The sequence below is a fragment of the Mandrillus leucophaeus genome, unplaced genomic scaffold (genome assembly GCF_000951045.1).
Source record: "Mandrillus leucophaeus isolate KB7577 unplaced genomic scaffold, Mleu.le_1.0 Scaffold527, whole genome shotgun sequence".
Taxonomy (NCBI): Eukaryota; Metazoa; Chordata; class Mammalia; order Primates; family Cercopithecidae; genus Mandrillus; species Mandrillus leucophaeus.
Genome location: NW_012105664.1, coordinates 1,110,543 through 1,129,216, shown reverse-complemented (window position 1 = coordinate 1,129,216; position 18,674 = coordinate 1,110,543). Strand labels below are relative to the sequence as shown.

The following is an 18,674-nucleotide window of genomic DNA, read 5'->3' as shown; positions in this document are numbered from 1 at the left end:
TTTTTTTTTTTTTGAGACAGGATCGTGCTCTGTTGCCCAGGCTCGAGTGCAGTGGCATGAACACAGCTCACTGCAACCCTGACCTCCTAGTCTTAAGCAATCGTCCCACCTCAGCCTCCCAAGTAGCTAGGACCACAGGTGTTCACCACGCTGGGCTAATTTCTTTATCTTTTTTTCCTTTCTTTCTTTGTCTTTCCCTCTTTTTCTCTCTCTCTTTCCTTCCTTCCCCTTTCCTTCTTTTTTTCTCTCTTTTTTTTTTTTTGTAGAGACAGGGGTCTCACTGTGTTGCCTAGGCTAGCCTCCAACTCCTGAGCTTAAGCAATTCTGCTTCAGTCTCTTAAAGTGCTAGGATTACAGGCATGAGCTACTGTGCCAGGCCCTGTACTGATAATTTTTAAGTTAATATTTTTAAGTTTCTTTCCTTTCCTAAGCTTCTCACTAAATAGCGGCCCTGTTGGAGCAGGAAGCAAAAATGCCACAAAAGGAAGTGGCCTGAGCTGTGGCTGGGAGCCTGGCCTGACCACAACATGAACACCTGCTCCCTGTCCTCTCCCACTCTCTTGATGTGTCCAGGGGTCCCCTGGCAGCCACCTGGAGGGATTCACTGCCTGCTGCATGGGCCTGGACCTGCCACAGCCACCAAGGAGGCCCTCCTAATGGCAGCGGGCACACAGGGAGACGTGACGGCTGACTCAGGGGAAAGTCCCAAGCCACAGGTGGGAAGCACTCACTCCCCAGGGCCACCTCGGTTGTCCACAATGACACCCACGCTACCCCAGCCCTGTGACTGCAGAGAGGGACTTCTACAAAGCTCCTTCCTGCTAGGAGGGTATGACGGGGAGCCCCACAGCCACATCCTAGGCCCTCAGCCCGGCCATATCTGTATGCACGAAAAAGCTTCAAGGGAGCCCCAACCCCAGGGCTGCTGGGCAGGAAGCCAGGAGCTGAGCCAGCCACTCTCTGGCACCTGCAAGGACCCCAATGGCCTGGCTGCCAGCCCAGTACTGGGGGGTCTAACAGAGGTGACAGTGTCCCTGGGCTCCAGCTCTTCTGAGACCATCAGGAACCAAGGATGCTACTCTGTAGGAACTACTCCAAGGCCCCAGACAACCTGGCTCTGAGGGGTGGATCACAGATATAGGGGCAGCTCTGAGTGGGGGCACAGGGACCCCCTCATGAAGCCCACTCTTGCACATGCTCAGACGCTGGTGCTCAGACACTGACGCACTCAGACTCTTTTTATCTTTCCCTCAAACTGCAGTCACTTAAATCTGAATTCTAAAAATGGGCGTGTATGTGTGTGTCCAGTGGACAGTCTCACCCACTGCCCCCAACTCCGTGGACAGCCATCAGCTGCAGAGCCACCCAATGGGGCACCCCTGCCCGCAGCCCCCTCTGCACATTCATCTGCACCTGAAGTCCCTGCAAACAACTGTGCAAAAGTCAGGATGTCAGGGCTCTGTCTCCCTCAGCCAGGCCAGGGCCTGCCTGTGCCGACTGGCAGTGTAGGCCCCACACAGCCCCCTCCCCAGACCCCTCCTGCCGCAGGCAGATAAGGGCTCTGGCACGGCTGTGGCTCAGCCCTCTGTGGTTACTAGGCAGTCTCGGTTCCTGGAGGGTGGGGTCCCTGCTTCTGGCCAGATAAGAGGAGGGAGGGACCCACTCCAGCCTCGTGCCAAAATCACCTTGTATCCCCTGAAAACCACCCTGCATTAGGGTTTGCTTGTTTCCAGATCTGTAACGAAAGACCAATGACTTTCTTTAGGGAAATCAAAAGATTCCTTAGCCCTAACTATCTTCACCATTTCTATTAAAACCAAACCAACACAGACGGCCCTCATCCTTCCTCTCACCAGACAGGCAGAACCCACCTCGCGGGCTCTCAGGGGGGCAGGTGAGCAGGCAGCACCTGCTGGCAGCAACAGCTCCACTGCCTGGAGCCCCCCTGAGTGCTGCTTAGGGGATGCAAAGAGGGTCTGGATAAAGTGCCACAGCCACTCAACAGCCCAACCCCTCCCATCATCCAGGGCAGCCGGTGGCTCTTTCTGCTTTAACCACCCTCGGTTCACTTTGGCCCCTCCTCAGTTCATTCACCACTGGATCTGCTTCCATCATCACCTCCTCCAGGAAGCCCTCCCAGGTGGGCAGGGCACCTCTGAGGCACGCAAGACCCTGCTCATTCACATGGCTAGGCCCAAGGGTCATGGTCGGGGCCCTCACAATGAGAATGACATTGGGCACAGGGACCCTGTCTCCCTCAATCTACCCAGGTCCCTCCCAGAGCAGCCCTGGGAAGCCGGTGGCTGACCCTGGTCCCTCGCACAGGCCACACGTAAAGTGAAAACCAAACGCCTACTTGCTCTCCTCTCCTGTCTGCAAGAGGAGACCTTGAGAGCCTCAGCTGAAAGGGGCCCACAGCACCAACTGCCCCAAGGGCATTCATTGGTGAGCAGGGAGGGCCCTCCTCCTGAGGAGACAGGGGCCTATGGCCTGAGGCTGTCCTTCCAACAGGACCATGCATCCCAGAAGGACACAGACGCCCGGAGGGTTGGTCCCCTTTACCACCAGGGCCAGCACTTGTGGGTTGCCGAAGCCAACACCATTCACAGGCCAGGGGAGCCCTACTAACAGGCCTGGGGGGCTCCTATAAATAGATCTGGGGCTCCCATTCATAGGAGCTGGGGGACACCTAGGTAATAGGGCCTAAGGGGAACCCCCGATCTGGCCACAGTCCCCCACTTCCACCCCTGCCAGCTGCTGGCCCCTTGCTGAAGATTGGCCTTACTGCCCAGAGCCCCGGGGTGTCACATCAACACAGCCTCATTCTCTAGGAGCCTGAGCAGCTGAGGACACCCCTGGTTGCAGCCTCTCTAACCAGAGCTTCCTGGACTCCAGCAGAGCAAAAGCTGGCGTGACAAGGGGCAGCCCACAGAGCCAGGCAACCATGCGGGTCACAAGGTCTCCGCACTGTGCCTGCTGGAAACACCTGGCCTTCATCTCAACCCAATCCAGCAACTCAAAACCTCATCTCCAAGAGGGCAAAGAGCCACCCAGCCGGAGGAAGCCGAGGGGCTCTGGCAGGGCGGCCGCTTCACAGTGGGCTGTGCTTCTTCCTCCAGGAGTGTTGACTCCTGAGTGGGAGATCCCAAGCCTCCCTCCTGCCACCCGACTGCGCCCGGGGTTTGAGACCTGGGTTCCTACCACTTCCGAGGCCAAACCTGCAAAATCTGCCCAGAAAGTGTGCAGAGCTCAAAGCCCTGGGGAATGGGCTCTCCACGGTCCTGGGCCCCTGCTCTCAGCCCCTCCAGGAGGGAGTGGAGACCCTCACCCATACACCCACTTCACAGATGGGGAAACTGAACCCTGGGTCAGCCCCTATGCCCCACCACTCAGCTCCCCCAGAATGCCAGAGGCCTTGTGTCCACAGGGCCACCCCCGGGCAGCCACCCTGCCCCAGATGTCACATTCTGAAGACACTTCCCAAACCAAAGCAGCTCTGGAGTCTCATTTTCCCCATACCTGCCAAGTTCTGTCCCCAAACATGCAGCAGAACTAAGAATTCACAAAGCCCCAAGATCGACTGCTCACTGTCCTGCCCTCACATTAGGGGCACACTGGGTCTTAAAATCAGGGAGCCTCTCCCAGTCTAATCCGATCGGGTCCCATCTGGGCTTCCTGAGCCCTGACCCATGCTTCTTGCCCTGCACATGTTGGAGCTTTCCCATCATCCTGACCCCAGAAACAGCTGCTCCACGACCACCCAGGCATCTTTTCAAAGTCCGTGGAGGCCCCACCCAGGACCAGTGGACACTTCACACCCACTGTGCCAGGAACACACGTGGGACCAGGCACATGGCACAACGCAGACCCCTGGTCTCTGCAAAGAAGCTGTCCCTAGGGTCGAGGGCATCTCAGCCCAAAGGAAGACTGGGAAGGCTTCTCACAGGAAGGGCGCCTGCACCGAGGCCTGAAATGCCCAACAAACTGAATTAATTACTCGGCGCCCTGTTCCCCTGTGCACAGCGCCTGCTGTGTGCCCCGCTCCGCAGGTATGTGGATTCCCCAGATACTCCAAGTTCTCACTGTCTCGGGCCTCACAGCCTGGGTGGCCCCTTCCTGCCCACTGAGACAGCTGCAGCATCACTGGCTACAAACTTCCCAAGTTCCTCTGTGGTCAGGGCAGCTTCCCTCTCCCGAGTGCCCACAGCGCCCACACATACCGCGAGCATCGGCACCCAGCCCACCTCCCCTGCTAGACAATCAGAGCTGGCACCCAAGCCAGGGAGGGAACACAAAGACCATCTGGGGCCAGAGTCGGACAAGGCGGGGGCAGCAGGGGAGGGAGGGAGCCAAGTCAGCTGTCCCAGCCCAAGTGGCCTGGGAATCCAACGAGTGGGCAGGCCCTCCAGCTGAGCTACCAAAGGCTTGGCGGCGTAGCCCAGACACCCCGGCCTGAGGCTCCCGTGCCCAGACGCTCCTCCCACTGGGTCTCCTGCACCAGGTCTGAACAAAACTGGATGCTCGCCAGCCCTGAACACTGCCCGGCTTCTCATGGGCTCCCAGGGCCTGGGGAGGGGAAGCAGGTTTACCTATCACACTTTTGGCAAATGACGCTCTTTTGAGAGTGGCCAGGCCCAAGTCGCCAATCTTCACAGACCCAGTTGGTCCGGTGATAAAAATATTGTCGCATTTCAGGTCTCGGTGGATGATGGGCGGCGTCCTCGTGTGCAGGAACAACAGGCCCTTCAGGATCTGCCGGCACCAGCTGCGGAGAACCTTGGGCTTCATCACCTTGAACCGCTTCAGGTACCTGCAGGGGTGCACAGGCACAGCTCACCAAGCAGCTCACCGGCAGCGGCCCCCTAGCAAAGCCCCCACCTAACACTGCTCAGGAAGTCCATTCCAGTGCACACGACGCACACCTGCGACAGGTAGTGAAGGTGAGATGGGAAGGCCGGACAGTTCTGCCCTGGAGCCAGGCCCCTGAGCAGGCAGCAGGGTGGGCTCACGACCCTCTTGCTCCCCTCATGCCAAGGACCTGGCTGCTAAAGCTCATACTAAGCTCCATCTTGGCCTCATGGGGAGACGGTGCCAGGCTGACTTACAAGTTGCCCAAGGCAGGACAGAGTCCCGGCCAGCAGATGCTCAGGTGCGGGGGTGAGGGTTACGAAAGCCCAGGGCCTGTTAGAACCACAGGGGCCAGGTGGGGCTCTCCCTGCCACTAGCCACCTGTGTGGCCTGCCCTGAGCTGTGACCTAGGAGGAGGTGGTGGGTGAAGCTGAGAAAAGGCTCTCTCCTTGCAGCACATCCACCTATGAGGGAAACCGCCTGGCTGAGGGGCACTGAAGCCCTGCCTAAGGCTGCAGGGTCCAACGATTCAGGTGGACCCAGGATACAGCACCAGGCGGGGAGCCCCCATCCCCACAGTGCAGACTAGGGGCTTAGTGAGCAGCAACGAGCTGCCGTGGCCACCCCACTCCCCACTCCCCAACCCTCGCTAACCACCTCCACGTCCTCAGAATCCCACAGTCCCCACTGTGCACCCTGCCCAGCCTGCGTCCTGAGCCTGAGGATGTGCCGGGCTGGCTCCCAGGCGGAAACAGAACCCCAGCCAGAAACAAGGCCCAGACACCAGAGACACATCAACCATCTCCCTGGGAAGTCAAGCACCTCCTGGCATCCCACACAGGAGAGGAAAGAGGAGACAGCCTCCCACAGGCACCAGCCAGGACCGCCCCAGCAGCCCAAGACCTCACCCCCAGCTATGGTGGCCCTGTACCCATGCCAGGACCTGCCCCAGCCCTCTGGAAGCGGAGCTTACGTCTTCAGTGTCCCTGAGGTCATCAGCTCGGTCACCAGCACAATGCACCGCTTGCCCTTGGCGCTAGACTCCCAGAAGTCGTAGAAGCGCACGATGTTGGGGTGCTGCAGGCCTTTCAGCATCTCAGCCTCTTCCTTGAACCGCTGCCGCTCCAGCTTGGTGAGCTTCCGGTCCTAGAGGGCCAGAGACATGCTAAGTGAGCAAGAGATGGGACACAGGAGGGGACACGGCGGTGTCACATCCCAGCGGCGCAGTAGGACCAGCCCTTCCCGTACCCACAGGCAGCTGAGCGGCTACGACAGAGGCGCACGCAGACACTGGCACCATAACTGCTGACTCCTAGGCCCCCACAACCCTGGACACAGCCCCCACAAAGGAACCTCAGCAAAAAGACATCCTAGGAAGCCGAAGGTCTCGTAAATCCACACAGCCACACTTGAGCACCTCTCCCAAAAATACACCTCTAAGGCCTTTGCCTCCTCCACAATCACTCCCATTCTGTGTGTTTGTGAAAAGAATGAACCATCAGTTTACTTCTAATGTATACACAACTCGGAGGAAGTGCTCAGGGCCCAGTAGATTGGAACAGAGGAGACGTGGACAGGTGACTGAGACAACAGCTGAGAATGGAGGGAAGAGAAAAGCCCCAGCAGAGACAAACTGACCAGCCAGCAGCCCAGAGGGCAGCCCAGGCCCTCCAGTGCAGGAGGGACACAGCAGATTACCTCCCCAGACCTTTGGCCCACTGTGTCCACACAAGCCAGCAGAACCAATCACTGACCTAAGTTTACAATAGAAAACAGCAAACAAACACGACCATCATCACCCGGGAGCCCTGGTCAGGTGCATACCCCACACGCCCGCTCTACCCACCATCCCACAAGGGGACCACCAACCCCGGGCACCACATTCAAACATGCCCCAGCACCGGCCACCCTCCCGCCGCCTGCCCAACCTCCACCTCTCCCCTTTGACTCCCGTCACCCATCCCTCGCCACCCTGTCTCCCACCTCCTTCCTCACTGCAGTCCCCCTGGATCCTGGCCCTTCCCTTCCCCCAAATACTTCAACAGATTCTCTCCACAGAGGGTTCAGAATAAATCCAGGGAGCCCACATGGTCCTGAAGGCTCCATGTGCTTCCAACTTCCCCTCACGAGGTGATAGCCATGTCCAAAGGCCCAGTCAAGGACTCTCCTCCTGCTGCACACATGCCATGCCCTTCTCACCTCCACCCGGGATCCTGCCCCCAGGATCAACTCCTTGTCTTGGTCCAATGAGCCCATGGAGCAATGCCGGCCTCCGTGCCACCATTCCCATGAGAACGTCAGAAAAGAAACGTGTATTTTCAGAAGGAAACTAGAAACATAACTGAACACGGAACAGCACAATTCCAGGGAATTCTAAACAGACAGAAAGCAAGGAAATCTGGACTGATGAGGGGAGAGATCAGAGTGAAAGGAAAGGCAAGCCCAGACCCCTGGATCCTTCCGGAAAGGCCCAAAGAACGTCAAGCAAGCCAGACTCCAAAGCAGAGAGGAGAAGCGGGCGGCAGGATCGCGACAAGGGTCATCTCGGGGAAAAAAATTACATCCCAAATGCGGCCACGGCCATGAGACCCTTCTTCCTCCATCAACCCGCCAGACCCCTCCCCACAGCAAGAACCCTCATGCGCCCCTTCACTCCAGTATGGGACTTCGTGGTGACTATCACCACAGGGCCAGGCAATACCCAGAGAAGCCACTGTCGTGATGGGGCCAACCGAGAAAACAAAGAATTCAGAGACCAACGGCAACTCTCAAAAACATCTAATTAATGTTCCCATAAAGACTCAAGAAGTTGACACAAGTAAGTAAAATCAAGCTTCTATTGAGAAAGGAACACTCGAGAAAGAGCTCTTGCAAATTAACACAGGGATAGGGACTGCCTTTCCTAACAAGCTCAGTGTTATTTTAGAAATAAGATATTCCACAATCCAGTGAAACATTGCGTACAAAAAAGTTCATGTTTAATCCAGACAATAAAATGCAAACAATGCTCTACTCATCAAAAACGACTCTTTAAGCCAGGTGCGGTAGCTCACGCCTGAGTCCCAGCTACTCGGGGTGCTGAGGCAGAGGATGGCTGGAGCCCAGAAGCTCGAGACCAGCCTGGGTAACACAGCGGGACCCCATCTCCAAAAAAATGGTTATTTATTTAAGTCAAGTCACAAACTGGGAAAAACTATTCTCAATACATATATCTGACAAAGGACTCAGATCCAGAATGTATAGAGAACTCCTGAAATTCAGTAATAAACATGTGAACAGATACTTCACCAAAGACACAGAAATGGCCAACAGCACACGGAAAGTGCCTGAGCATCATCAGTCACTGGGAAAATGCCAACAAAGACCACACTGAGATATACCCCACACCCACCAGAAAGGCTAAATTAAAAGACGGATACGGCCGGGCGCGGTGGCTCACGCCTGTAATCCCAGCACTTTGGGAGACTGAGGCGGGCGGATCATGAGGTCAGGAGATGGAGACCGTCCTGGCTAACACAGTGAAACCTGCCTCTCCAAAAAATACAAAAAAATTAGCTGGGCGTGGTGGCCGGTGCCTGTAGTCCCAGCTACTCGGGCGGCTGAGGCAGGAGAATGGCGTGAACCCAGGAGGCGGAGCTTGTAGTGAGCCAAGATCCAAGATCGCGCCACCGCACTCCAGCCTAGGCGGCAGAGCGAGACTCCATCTCAAAAAAAAAAAAAAAAAAAGATGGATACTTCCAGCTGCTGGGGAGGCTGGGGAACAGCGAGCCCCACCTGGCACACTGCTGCCAGCAGTTCAGGTGGTGCAGCCCTCAGAGGACGGCTTGGCAGGGTTCACACCTGCTCTGTGTCCAGCCACTCCCCTCCCAGGATCCATCTGGGAGGAAGGAAAACATAAGTCCATAAAAAATGGACTTGGATACTGGAAGCAGCATAATTCATCCTAGCCCCACCTGGAAACCACAAAAACGTTTGGGGCCAGGTGAATGAACCGTGCTGCACCCATCCAAATGGGGTCATGGCTCAGCAGCCAAAAGGAGCACACTCCTGCCTCTCAGCAGCAGAGGGGAAGGCCGAAAGCATCGCACCGAACAAAAGAGGCCAAACAAAAGACTATGTCCGGTAGGACCCCATCTTCATGTGAAACTCTGGAAAAGACAGACTAATATCTGGGGGATGCCATCAGAATAATGGTTGCCTCTGGGGTGGGTAGAAGTGGGAGCCAAGAGATCTCGGGGTCGGGGGTGAGAGAGACATGTTCCACATCATAACAGCACACGTGAGCTGCACCTCTATGTGCGTTTGTCAGAGCTCGACTTGCACACATAAGTTCTGTGTGTTTCATTACATGCAAATTACCCTTCAATTTTTCATATGTAAAAACAAAAAAAGGAAAAAGATCCAAAGACCAAATGAGAGAAGTAGAAGAAAGAAAATAGAAGAGAAACATTAAGAGACATGGAAGAACCGCCTGGAAGTCAAACTATGTCAAAAGGGTTCTAGGAACAGGAACCACGAAGTATAAAAAGATGGTAGAATAGCATTTCCCTGAGCTGGAAGGAGAACGATTTAGAATAAAACGGCCCACCAAGGCCAGGTCAGAGTAAATGAACAGCCCACCTCCAGGCTGTTCTAGTGAAATGTCAGCACCCCAAGCAAGTCCTATCCACAAAAGACGGCCCAGATGAGCAGTGACTCCAAAAGGAGACACTGGGTGCAGGTGGCGGGGACAGTGTCCTCAACGTGCTAACTCGGAATTCTATACCCTGCCAAATGGACACGAAGCCAGGCGGCCCGGACTCATTTTCAGACATGCAGGAGCTCAAAGTTAACTTCCCATGCAGTCTAGGTGGAACAAGTTCCCAGAAGAAATGTTTCCACAACACACAACACAACACAACAGAAAAACATGCACCCAGGGTGACCCTCGAGGTCCCTGGGGGTGAAGGAAGCTGGAGAGGAGATGGCAGTGCTCAGCTAGGCCAGTTCGCCCAGGAAGCCTTCTCTGGGAAACAGCATGTCAGTTTACGATTCCCTTTCAGTGCGCTTAGTCCTTGATTCTAGGAGAAACTCAAAGACTCATTTATAGCACAAGTTATTTTTGCCAGTGTTTTAGCACCAACAGTAACGTGTAAAAGATTTCATTGTAGTTTCAGAGCAAAATGTTCACATTCTAAATGACTAAGAAGAAACAGGAGGTGGGGGGCGTACCCTGCATGCACTACAGTCTTTGTTTTTCACAGCAGTTACCTACCGAAGTTGATAAATATAAGACACGAAAGTCAGAAATGGTTAACAATGGTGCCTCTTAGAGGTGGGCCTGGAAGGGAAGAGGATCTCATTTTAAATTCCAGGCCACACGACTATTTTAATCAACATGACACATTGCTTGGTGATTTTTATGGTAGGGGAGACAGGGTCTCACTCTGTCACCCAGGCTGGAGTGCCATGGTGTGATCATAGCTCACTGCAGCCTCAATTTCCTGGGCTCAGGTGACCCTCCCACCTCAGCTTTTTGAGTAGCAAGGACTACAGGCGCATGCTACTATGCTGGCTAATTTTTTTTTTTTCTTAGAGATGGTGGTCTCACTATGTTGCCCAGGCTGCTCTTGAACTCCTGGGCTCAACAGATCCTCCTGCCTTGACCTCCCAAAAGTGCTGGGATTACAGGTGTGAGCCACCACGCCCAGGCTGCTTGGTACTTTAATGGTCAGTTAGTGTGCCCCCTCCGAGCCCTGCCCGGAGCCCACCTACAGGGGGTGCTGCCCCCCACAGAGCCTGTCCACATCCTCATCGCTTGTTTGCTGATCTCCGGTTGGCCTGCATTGCAGGAGCAACTCCATAAACATCTGTGGGCTGAACTCATTCATTAACCTACCAGGAAGGCTCACAGTCAACAAGCCACGGCAGGAAGATGCACCTGATCCCTAAACGATTCCCAAATTCTGCCAGGCTCACACGGTGCTTCAAGGTTTGGTGTTGAGTCAGGGGCGGGGGGCTCCTGGCTGCTCACTCAACATGATACTCCTCCCTCCCAGACACTGGAGGGTAAGGTCAATGAGCACCAATCTTCCTCCTACCAAGTCCCCAGTGCTATGCAAATTCACGGCTCTTGTTCCCTCATAGTGGTGAAAATCAATCAGACGACAACAGATTTAAGGCATTCTGGGACAATGCCAGCTCTTATTTGCTCTAGGAAAAAGGCCCTGTGGGTCACACACAGGCGAGGCAGGACACACCCTCCAAGCCGGGCAGCAAAGCCCCTCCGGGCCTGCACGAGTCACACAGTCAGGATGGTCAGAAGATTCTTGGTCCCAACAGGCCTTCCCAGCACCCCCAGGATACCTGGGAAACCTCCGGGGATTGCCTTCGGTGTGGACTGAGAGCATCAGAGGTTCCTGCCCTGAACGTGCCAGGGTGTCTACAGGCAGCCCCCTCCTATGACACTTCAGGGCCACCTGCTCTGCCAGAACAGTCCCCAGTGGGCAACGGTTGGAGATGTCAGACCTACCAGGGGCACACTTGGGATTCCATGGCATCCCCCTTTCAGCTAGGCAGGACCCCAAAATCCAACCCCTTGAAGGGGCAGAACTGGGTCCCACCAGGAGGTGAGCCCCACACACACTCGGGCAGAGGAGTGCCCAGAACCAGCAAGGCTGAGCCCCGGAAGACAAGCCTGCGGCAGGGACTCGCTCCAGTTCCATGGGGCCATAAATCAAAACCAAAGGAAGCCTGGAGCATCTCTGTCCACAGTAGTCCCATGCACGGAGAACTGGCCCAGGACAGAGGCCCCAGGTGCAGCATGGGAGGGCATCAGGTCTCTGGTAGAGCTTGGGCCTAACCAAGGACTCGCCTCCCTGTCACTTAAGTGCTCACACCCAAAAGCCATGATATCCACAGGGACACACTGGGAAGACAGCATGAGACTTCCACCATATATGTGTCCCTTTCTGTCCCCTCCATCCCCGGGAGGGTGTCCTCACTGCTTCAGGAGGCCTGGCATCCCCACACGCTCCACACCCTCTTGGTGGGAAGGGCCTCCCTGCTATTCCCAGGTCTGGAAGATTTGAACCAGTCGACCCAAGCTGGGGGCCAGCAGGCTCCTGCCTGCCCTTTCATCACGAAGTGGAGGGAGGGTCTGGGTCTGGTTCCAGGAGGTCAGGGTTTGGCAAGTGCACAGGCATGGCTGCTGCAGAGCAAGCCACACCATCCCCCATGCTCTGTCTGGAGTTGCTCAGATAGTCACGGAGGCTCTGCGTATGTGGAAAGGGCTGTTCACAAACCCATGGGAATGCAGCCAACAAATGAGAAAACCAATAAATATTCAACTACACACTGTGCCAAAAATTACCAGTCAGGGCAACCCTGGCCCCGAGGAAAAGCTCCAGTTTCAGGCAGCCTCGGGAGGAGGGTACCCCCCGCCACCCCACCTAAGGCATGGGCAGGTCTGGGGTCCCTGGAGGAAGCAGCCTCTGGGGCAGGCATGATGTTTGAGCAGTAGGCGGTTTACGTCACTACAGGGCCAGGCAACAGGGCACCACTTGGACAAGAGGCAGGCGCTGGGCCTGCTCTGTAGTGAGTGGTCGGTGGGCTCAGCAGAGCCATTTTGATATCAACACTGCGCACCCGCCACCGGCCAGCGAAGGGCAGGCCTGACAGAGCTCTTCCACCTGCCGCCTCCAACATTCTCTGCTGGTCTTAAAACACACTCACTTCCTTTAAAGCCAAGTTCCCTCTTTAACCTCATCTTGAGCAACAAAATGACACAACTGTATTGACAGGTGAGCCACTGTGTGTTTTCTCTAATTCATGTTTTTAAAAAGAACATCATAGCTGGGCACGGTGGCTCACACCTGTAATCCCAGCACTTCGGGGGGCCGAGGTGGGCGGATCACCTGAGGTCAGGAGTTGGAACCAGCCTGGCCAACGTGGTGAAACCCCATCTCTATTAAAAATACAAAAATTAGCCAGGCACGGTGGTGGGCGCCTGTAATCCCAGCTACTCGGGAGGCTGAGGCAGGAGAATCACTTGAACCCGGGAGGTGGAGGTTGCAGTGAGACAAGATCATGCCGTTGCACTCCAGCGTGGGTGACAGAGTGAGACTCCATCTCAAAAAAAGAGAACATCATTATAAAGATGGACATTTTTCCCAACACCACCAAATAAAAGTGGCCAAGGAGTGCAAGGAGTCACAGAGGCTGATATGGCCCCAGAATGTTCACAGAAGAGGGACCCTGATGCCAGTGACCCGTCCCAGATGCCGCCCTCCATCTGGGTGAGTGCAGCCGGAGAAGGAGGTGCTCAGTAGGGGTGAGTCGGCAGCACTGGGCTCTTCCCACATTCAGTCTTCTTTGTCAAGGGCTCCAAGAAGTTTATAATTCTCTGAGGCAGAAACCTGAGCTTGAACATCTGGCCCCTGGTTGCTTTTGTAAATCATACTATTTTATCTGAAAAGGGAGGCAGGAATTATTAACTGGGTGTGGTGGCACACGCCTGGTGTCTCAGTTACTTGGGAGGCTGACATGGGAGAATCACCTGAGCCCGGAAGCAGAGGGTGTAGCTGAGCCAAGATTCTGCCACTGCACTCTAGCCTGGGCCACGGAGCAAGACCCTGCCTCAAAGAAAGGGGGCAGGGAGGGGCAGAGGGAACAGGGGGAGGTGCCAAGTGAGCTTTACTCTCTTAAAGGCCACCTGGCACCCTGCCCCCCAACATACACACCGGTACTCACCCTGTCACCCACACACAGAAAGAAGTAGGTGCCTGCCTGCCCCAGGGGTAAGCTGGGATGTAAAATGTGTCATCATAGGTTCAAACAGTTGTAAAAGATGCCATTTCTAGCATTTTATAAATACTGACTTTTTAAAAATGTTCTTTGAAATGTTTCCCATGGAACCCAAATGTCAGCAATCTGATGCCCTTCACCAGTTGTTTCTAAACACATGAATAAACACGTCTCCAGCTCCAGCCAGGACACACACCTCCATTCCCACGGAGCTGATGGACACGACGTGGCTCCTCCCAAAAGCCTCCCACTGACTGCCCTGCCACACTTTCCTGCCATCACATTGTTCCTATTGGAATCTAGCTTTTCTTAGTTCATAAGACTCTAAGGCCCACAGGATTTTCTTCAGAGCTGAATCACTACCATAAATTAGCAGTGCATAGTTGACCAAAGCAAAGAGATAACTAATTCTGTTGAAAGTGCCTCCGTTACTGAGCCAGATGGAGCTCTTGTGCCAATTACTTGGGGTGTCCGTGGGTGACTCTAAATCATGTCTAGAAGGAGGCAGGCCCAGCATCGTTCTGTCCACCTTCTGGTGTGTGGATGTTGAACTTTGAGAAGGCCTGATCCTGCCAGCCAGTAGACGAGTGGAGACAGTCTGCCATGGCCTTATCACAAACTCTCCACGCTCCCTCGAGCACGTACAAAACTCCAGCTGTCCTTCCCTGGGACCAGCTGGCAGCCGTGCCAGGGACTCCTCTAGGTTTTACTGAACACATGTAATGGGGGTGGAGCCTAGTCCATACAGGCCCCCCATGCCAGCACCCAGCATAAGGGCCAGCAGCAAGGGGAGATCCAGGGAAGGTCAGGGGTCCCCACCCATCTGCCTGAAGGAAGCCCCCATGCCCAGCATGAGCAGGTCAGTTTTGGGCCAGGCCCTCTGTGCAGGGCCCCACCCTCCCCACCGCAGGGCCCTGGTCACAGGGCAGGCTGCAGGAGCCCTCCCCATCCCAGGCCCACCCATTACCCTCCATCGTGGGCAGAGACAGGGCCACTGTGGGAAGCCAGTGGAGCTGTCACCACGTGGCAGGAATGCGTGGGCAGTCCAGGAGGAGGGCAGGACCACAGAATGCAGCCATGAAGGCCACCCCATGGAGGTCTCCCCACCCAGCTAGGGCCTCAGGGAGACCCAACCCTCTGCCCAACAGCAGCTGTGACACGCCGTCCAGTTAGTCCCTCTGCCCGTCAGCTCCTGGCTGGGCTGCAGGGTCATCAGCTCTACCTCACTGGGCCCCACCCCCCTTCACAAAACAGGAAAGGTCGGAGGTCTCCTCAGGGTTGGTGCAAGGCTGTGCTAACAGGTGGAGTTGCCCAGAACTGCAGCTGCCACAGCCGGCCTCACCCTCGGCCCGTCCCTACCACACCCCATTCTGCACTGGTGTTGGGCAGAGTGGACAGAACAGGAAAGGCTATTCCAACCAGAGAGACAGGGTGAAACCTAGGCTCAGACACTGACCCTGCCTCTCAGCTCAGCTCCCCATTTGTGTACTGGGCGGAGAGCAGCACCCGTCCCCCACAGTGTCCAGCCCTCGGCCAGTAAGATGCACCCTGCATACACCCTCATGGGCTCTGGGTAGTGCACCTGCCTCCAGGGGAGGCCTGGCCCACTGCAGATCAAGCAGGCAGGACCTACGCTCTTTCACACCCTGGGGGAACCACTTTAAACAACCAAGACTCCCTCCCCCACAACCCTGCAGCCAGGGAACCCTGTCCTGGAGGAAGAGGGGATCCCCTTTGGTCCTAGGCCTCCAATACCATGTGATGTCCCAGCCGAGAGGAGCCGGGCACTAGGCAGGGTGGGGCCCGGACACGCCTGCACTCTCCAGGCTTCCAGGGCAGGGCACCCAGGCCAGCGCCACCATCTGCATCTGTGCTCAGCTGGACCAGAAATGACAGAGCCCAAGCAAGGAAGCAGGTGAGCTAGCGGTGGCAACAGGTGGAGCTGGGCACATGGCATACGGGTGTTTTATTTCCAAATAAAAGTTTTAAAGCTTGCAGGGCTGACCTAGAGCTCCATAAAAGCAAAGGAGCCCCCACACAGCCTCTTCCACCTGAGCACCCCCGTTCTCAGCACTGCGGGTCCCCAGATGGGCTAAGCCTCGGCCCACACTGCCCCGAGCAGACGCCTGCCCAGCCCTCTGTGGACAGGCGTCTCCCCAAGGACCGGCATCCTTAAATGAAGCCAATGACAAACTTGGAAACGATCCACACTTCATCCTTAACGTTAGGGGGTCTCTGGGGGGAAAGGGAAAGGGCTTCCTCCCTAGGGTCCAGATCCACACTTTTGGACGCAGGTATCCCTACTGTGGTCAGAAGAACTGATGAGCATTTGTCCTTGTGTGCACTTTCTGAAAGACAGGAGCAGGAGGGACTCGAGCCCAGCATCACCCAGGGCTGCCACAGGCCCTCCAGGACAGTGGCCAGCCCCGCCCACGGCATGTTGACCAATGGGACTGGGGGTATTGGGGGATACCGACCATTCACATTTGGGGGAAGTGGCTGACAGAAACCTACCTTGTCTGAGTGCCAACTCGTCCCAGGGCACCTGCCATCAGGCTGGAGGGAGGGAGAGAGCTTGAATCCATGCCCCTCCCTTCCAGGGACATGCAGGTGCCCTTCTCTCCTGCCTACAGGTGGGCTTAACACGGGCAGGTGAGGGGCAGAGGGACACAGTCCTGGCCCCTGGTCTCAGCCACAAGTCCTGGTGCCGTGTCACTGGATGGCCACCCCCCTCTTCAAGGCCAGAGGTCAGCAGGCTGCCCTGGCCCTGTGTGAGTCCTGAGAGCCAACCTGTCACATCCAGGCTCCCCACACCCATCCGTTCTCCCTCGAACACAGGGGGAAAAGGGAGAACCAGGATAGGTGTCCCTGGGGCAGCAGGGTGCAGCCAACTCAGGACAACCAAACCCCAGGGAGCCGGGGCAGCCCTGGCCCTGAGAGCAAGACAACCCAGACACACACCCCCAGCATGGACAGGCAGCTGTGCAGGCAGCACACACTGTGCAGGGCCAGCCCCAGACACCCCCTCAACACGGACAGGCAGCTGTGCAGGCAGCACACACTGTGCAGGGCTGGCCCCAGACACCCCCCCAACACGGACAGGCAGCTGTGCAGGCAGCACACACTGTGCAGTCCAGCCCCAAACGAGGAGGCCTTTCCTGTTCTCAAGGGAACACTGACATTACTTCCTGACGGGGAAATGTCTGCTCGAACCCTCAGCCTTGGACCAGAGCAGTGGTTCAACCACCTCAGGATGAAATGAAAATGGGGCTGGCCCAGCAGGCACACAAGTGAGGAAGAGAAATCCCCATGGGGCCATCCCACCCCAAAAACTTTCCTGATTGCAGGCCTGGCTCCTCCCCAGGAGAACACATTGGCACTCACCCAAGGTAACTGGGAGCCCGGTGGGCACAGGCCAGGTGGCCACTCCTGCATCTGACCACACCATGTATCTGGTATCTGGTTTCTAGAAAGGGCCAGCCCCACCCCATGGCCACTTCCCACAGGGACACCTAAAGATAGATTTGGATAGCACCGGGGACACAGGTCAGCAGGGTTAGCAGCTCCACCGTCAAGAACAGCTCCTGTGGGGTGGGGCAGGCAGGGCAGCCCCAGGGCAAGGCCTGTGGAATCCTGTGGAGTCCCACAGAATTCTGAGGAGACAGCTGCAGAGGCCAAGCTACTGGGGCAATCCCTGTGGCTGCCCTGCCCCTACACAGGGTTCAAAGGCTCAGGGCACCCCAAGCTGGCAGTGGGTGAGGGTCTAACAGTCTGTGGAATATCGTGGACCCTCAAAGGCAGGCCCTTCCCCCCATCCCACCCCTCCAACATAGGGAAATACCCAGACCTGTGGCTCTGGGCACTAAGCAAGGGCTGGGCATTCTGGTGCCTGCTACTGTACAAGGCCCTGGTTCTGGCTCAGTCTTCTATGCCTACGCCCAGAATGAAGTCACCTAGGCCTCACTTCCTTCCCTCCCCACAGTCCCTAGGTGGCCCAAGCTATCACCAAGAGCTAAGATGACCTTGAAGGCCAGGCTACTGGGGCTCAAGGCCAGTGTTGGCCTCAGGTCGAGATGTCTGCTGAATAAACATGCACCCAGGCACAAACATCTGTGGTGTCCCTCTAAGCCAGGAATGGCACCAGGCTGCTTGGCAGGGGAGTGAGGGCACCAACAGATGGCCCCAGCAGCATGAGATCAGGGCCACAGGAGGACCACGGAAGTGTAAAGCAGCATGGGGATGAGGTTAGGCCCCGCTGCCCACATCTGCTCCCCAAGCCCATTAACTGACTCCTCAGTACCTCCCAGAACTGGTGGCAAGAGCCTTGGGGACCACAACTGAGATGGCAGGTGCAGAGCGCACATATACCTGAGACAAACCTCAGCACCACTCATCCTCATGCCACCGTTCTGACTCTTCTGGAGAAAAGAAAACCCCACACTCAGCACTGCTTCTCCCAGCAAAGTTGTGCAGCCCAAAACAGTAGCTACACATGTGGCTAATGAGCACCTAAAATGAGGCCAGTCCAGGCTGAGATGTTCTGTAAGTGCGCAGTACGTTGCAGCGACATAGTATCTTCTTAAAAGATTTTTTGGGCCAGGCACGGTGGCTCTTGCCTGTAATCCCAGCACTTTGGGAGGCTGAGGCAGGCAGATCACAAGGTCAAGAAATCAAGACCATCCTGGCCAACATGGTGAAACCCTGTCTCTACTAAAAATACACAAATTAGCTGGGCATGGGGGCACGTGCCTGTAGTCTCAGCTACTTGGGAGGCCGAGGCAGGACAATCACTCGAACCCAGGAGGCGGAGGTTGCAGTGAGCCAAGATCTCACCACTGCACTCTACCCTGGGCAACAAGCAAGACTCCGTCTCAAAAAAATAAATAAATAAATAAATAAATAAGATTTTTTTGAATCTTATTGTTAATTTTATTGATTCACATCAAAAACATAATATTTTAGATATACTAAATTCCACCTGTTAAAATTAATTCCACCGGTTTGTTTTTTTAGGTCTGTTTCTTTTTTTTTTTTTTTTTTTT

At 55.7% G+C, this 18,674-nt stretch overlaps 1 protein-coding gene and 1 long non-coding RNA gene across 2 annotated transcripts in view; both read right to left on the bottom strand.

The window, feature by feature from the left end:
- Positions 1-18,674, bottom strand: part of WNK2 (WNK lysine deficient protein kinase 2) — a 191,408-nt gene that overhangs the window by 100,633 nt on the left and 72,101 nt on the right. Inside the window, exons 4-5 of the mRNA XM_011996877.1 lie at positions 5,822-5,994; positions 4,590-4,810 (exon numbers count right to left, since the gene is read on the bottom strand). Coding sequence (XP_011852267.1) covers positions 4,590-4,810; positions 5,822-5,994 — 394 coding nt within the window. The remainder of the gene's footprint in view (positions 1-4,589; positions 4,811-5,821; positions 5,995-18,674) is intronic.
- LOC105551573 lies at positions 250-3,361 on the bottom strand. Its single transcript, XR_001007879.1, has 3 exons — positions 2,817-3,361; positions 536-542; positions 250-327 (listed from the first exon to the last, which is right to left on the bottom strand). It is a non-coding gene; the product is annotated as an uncharacterized LOC105551573 (long non-coding RNA).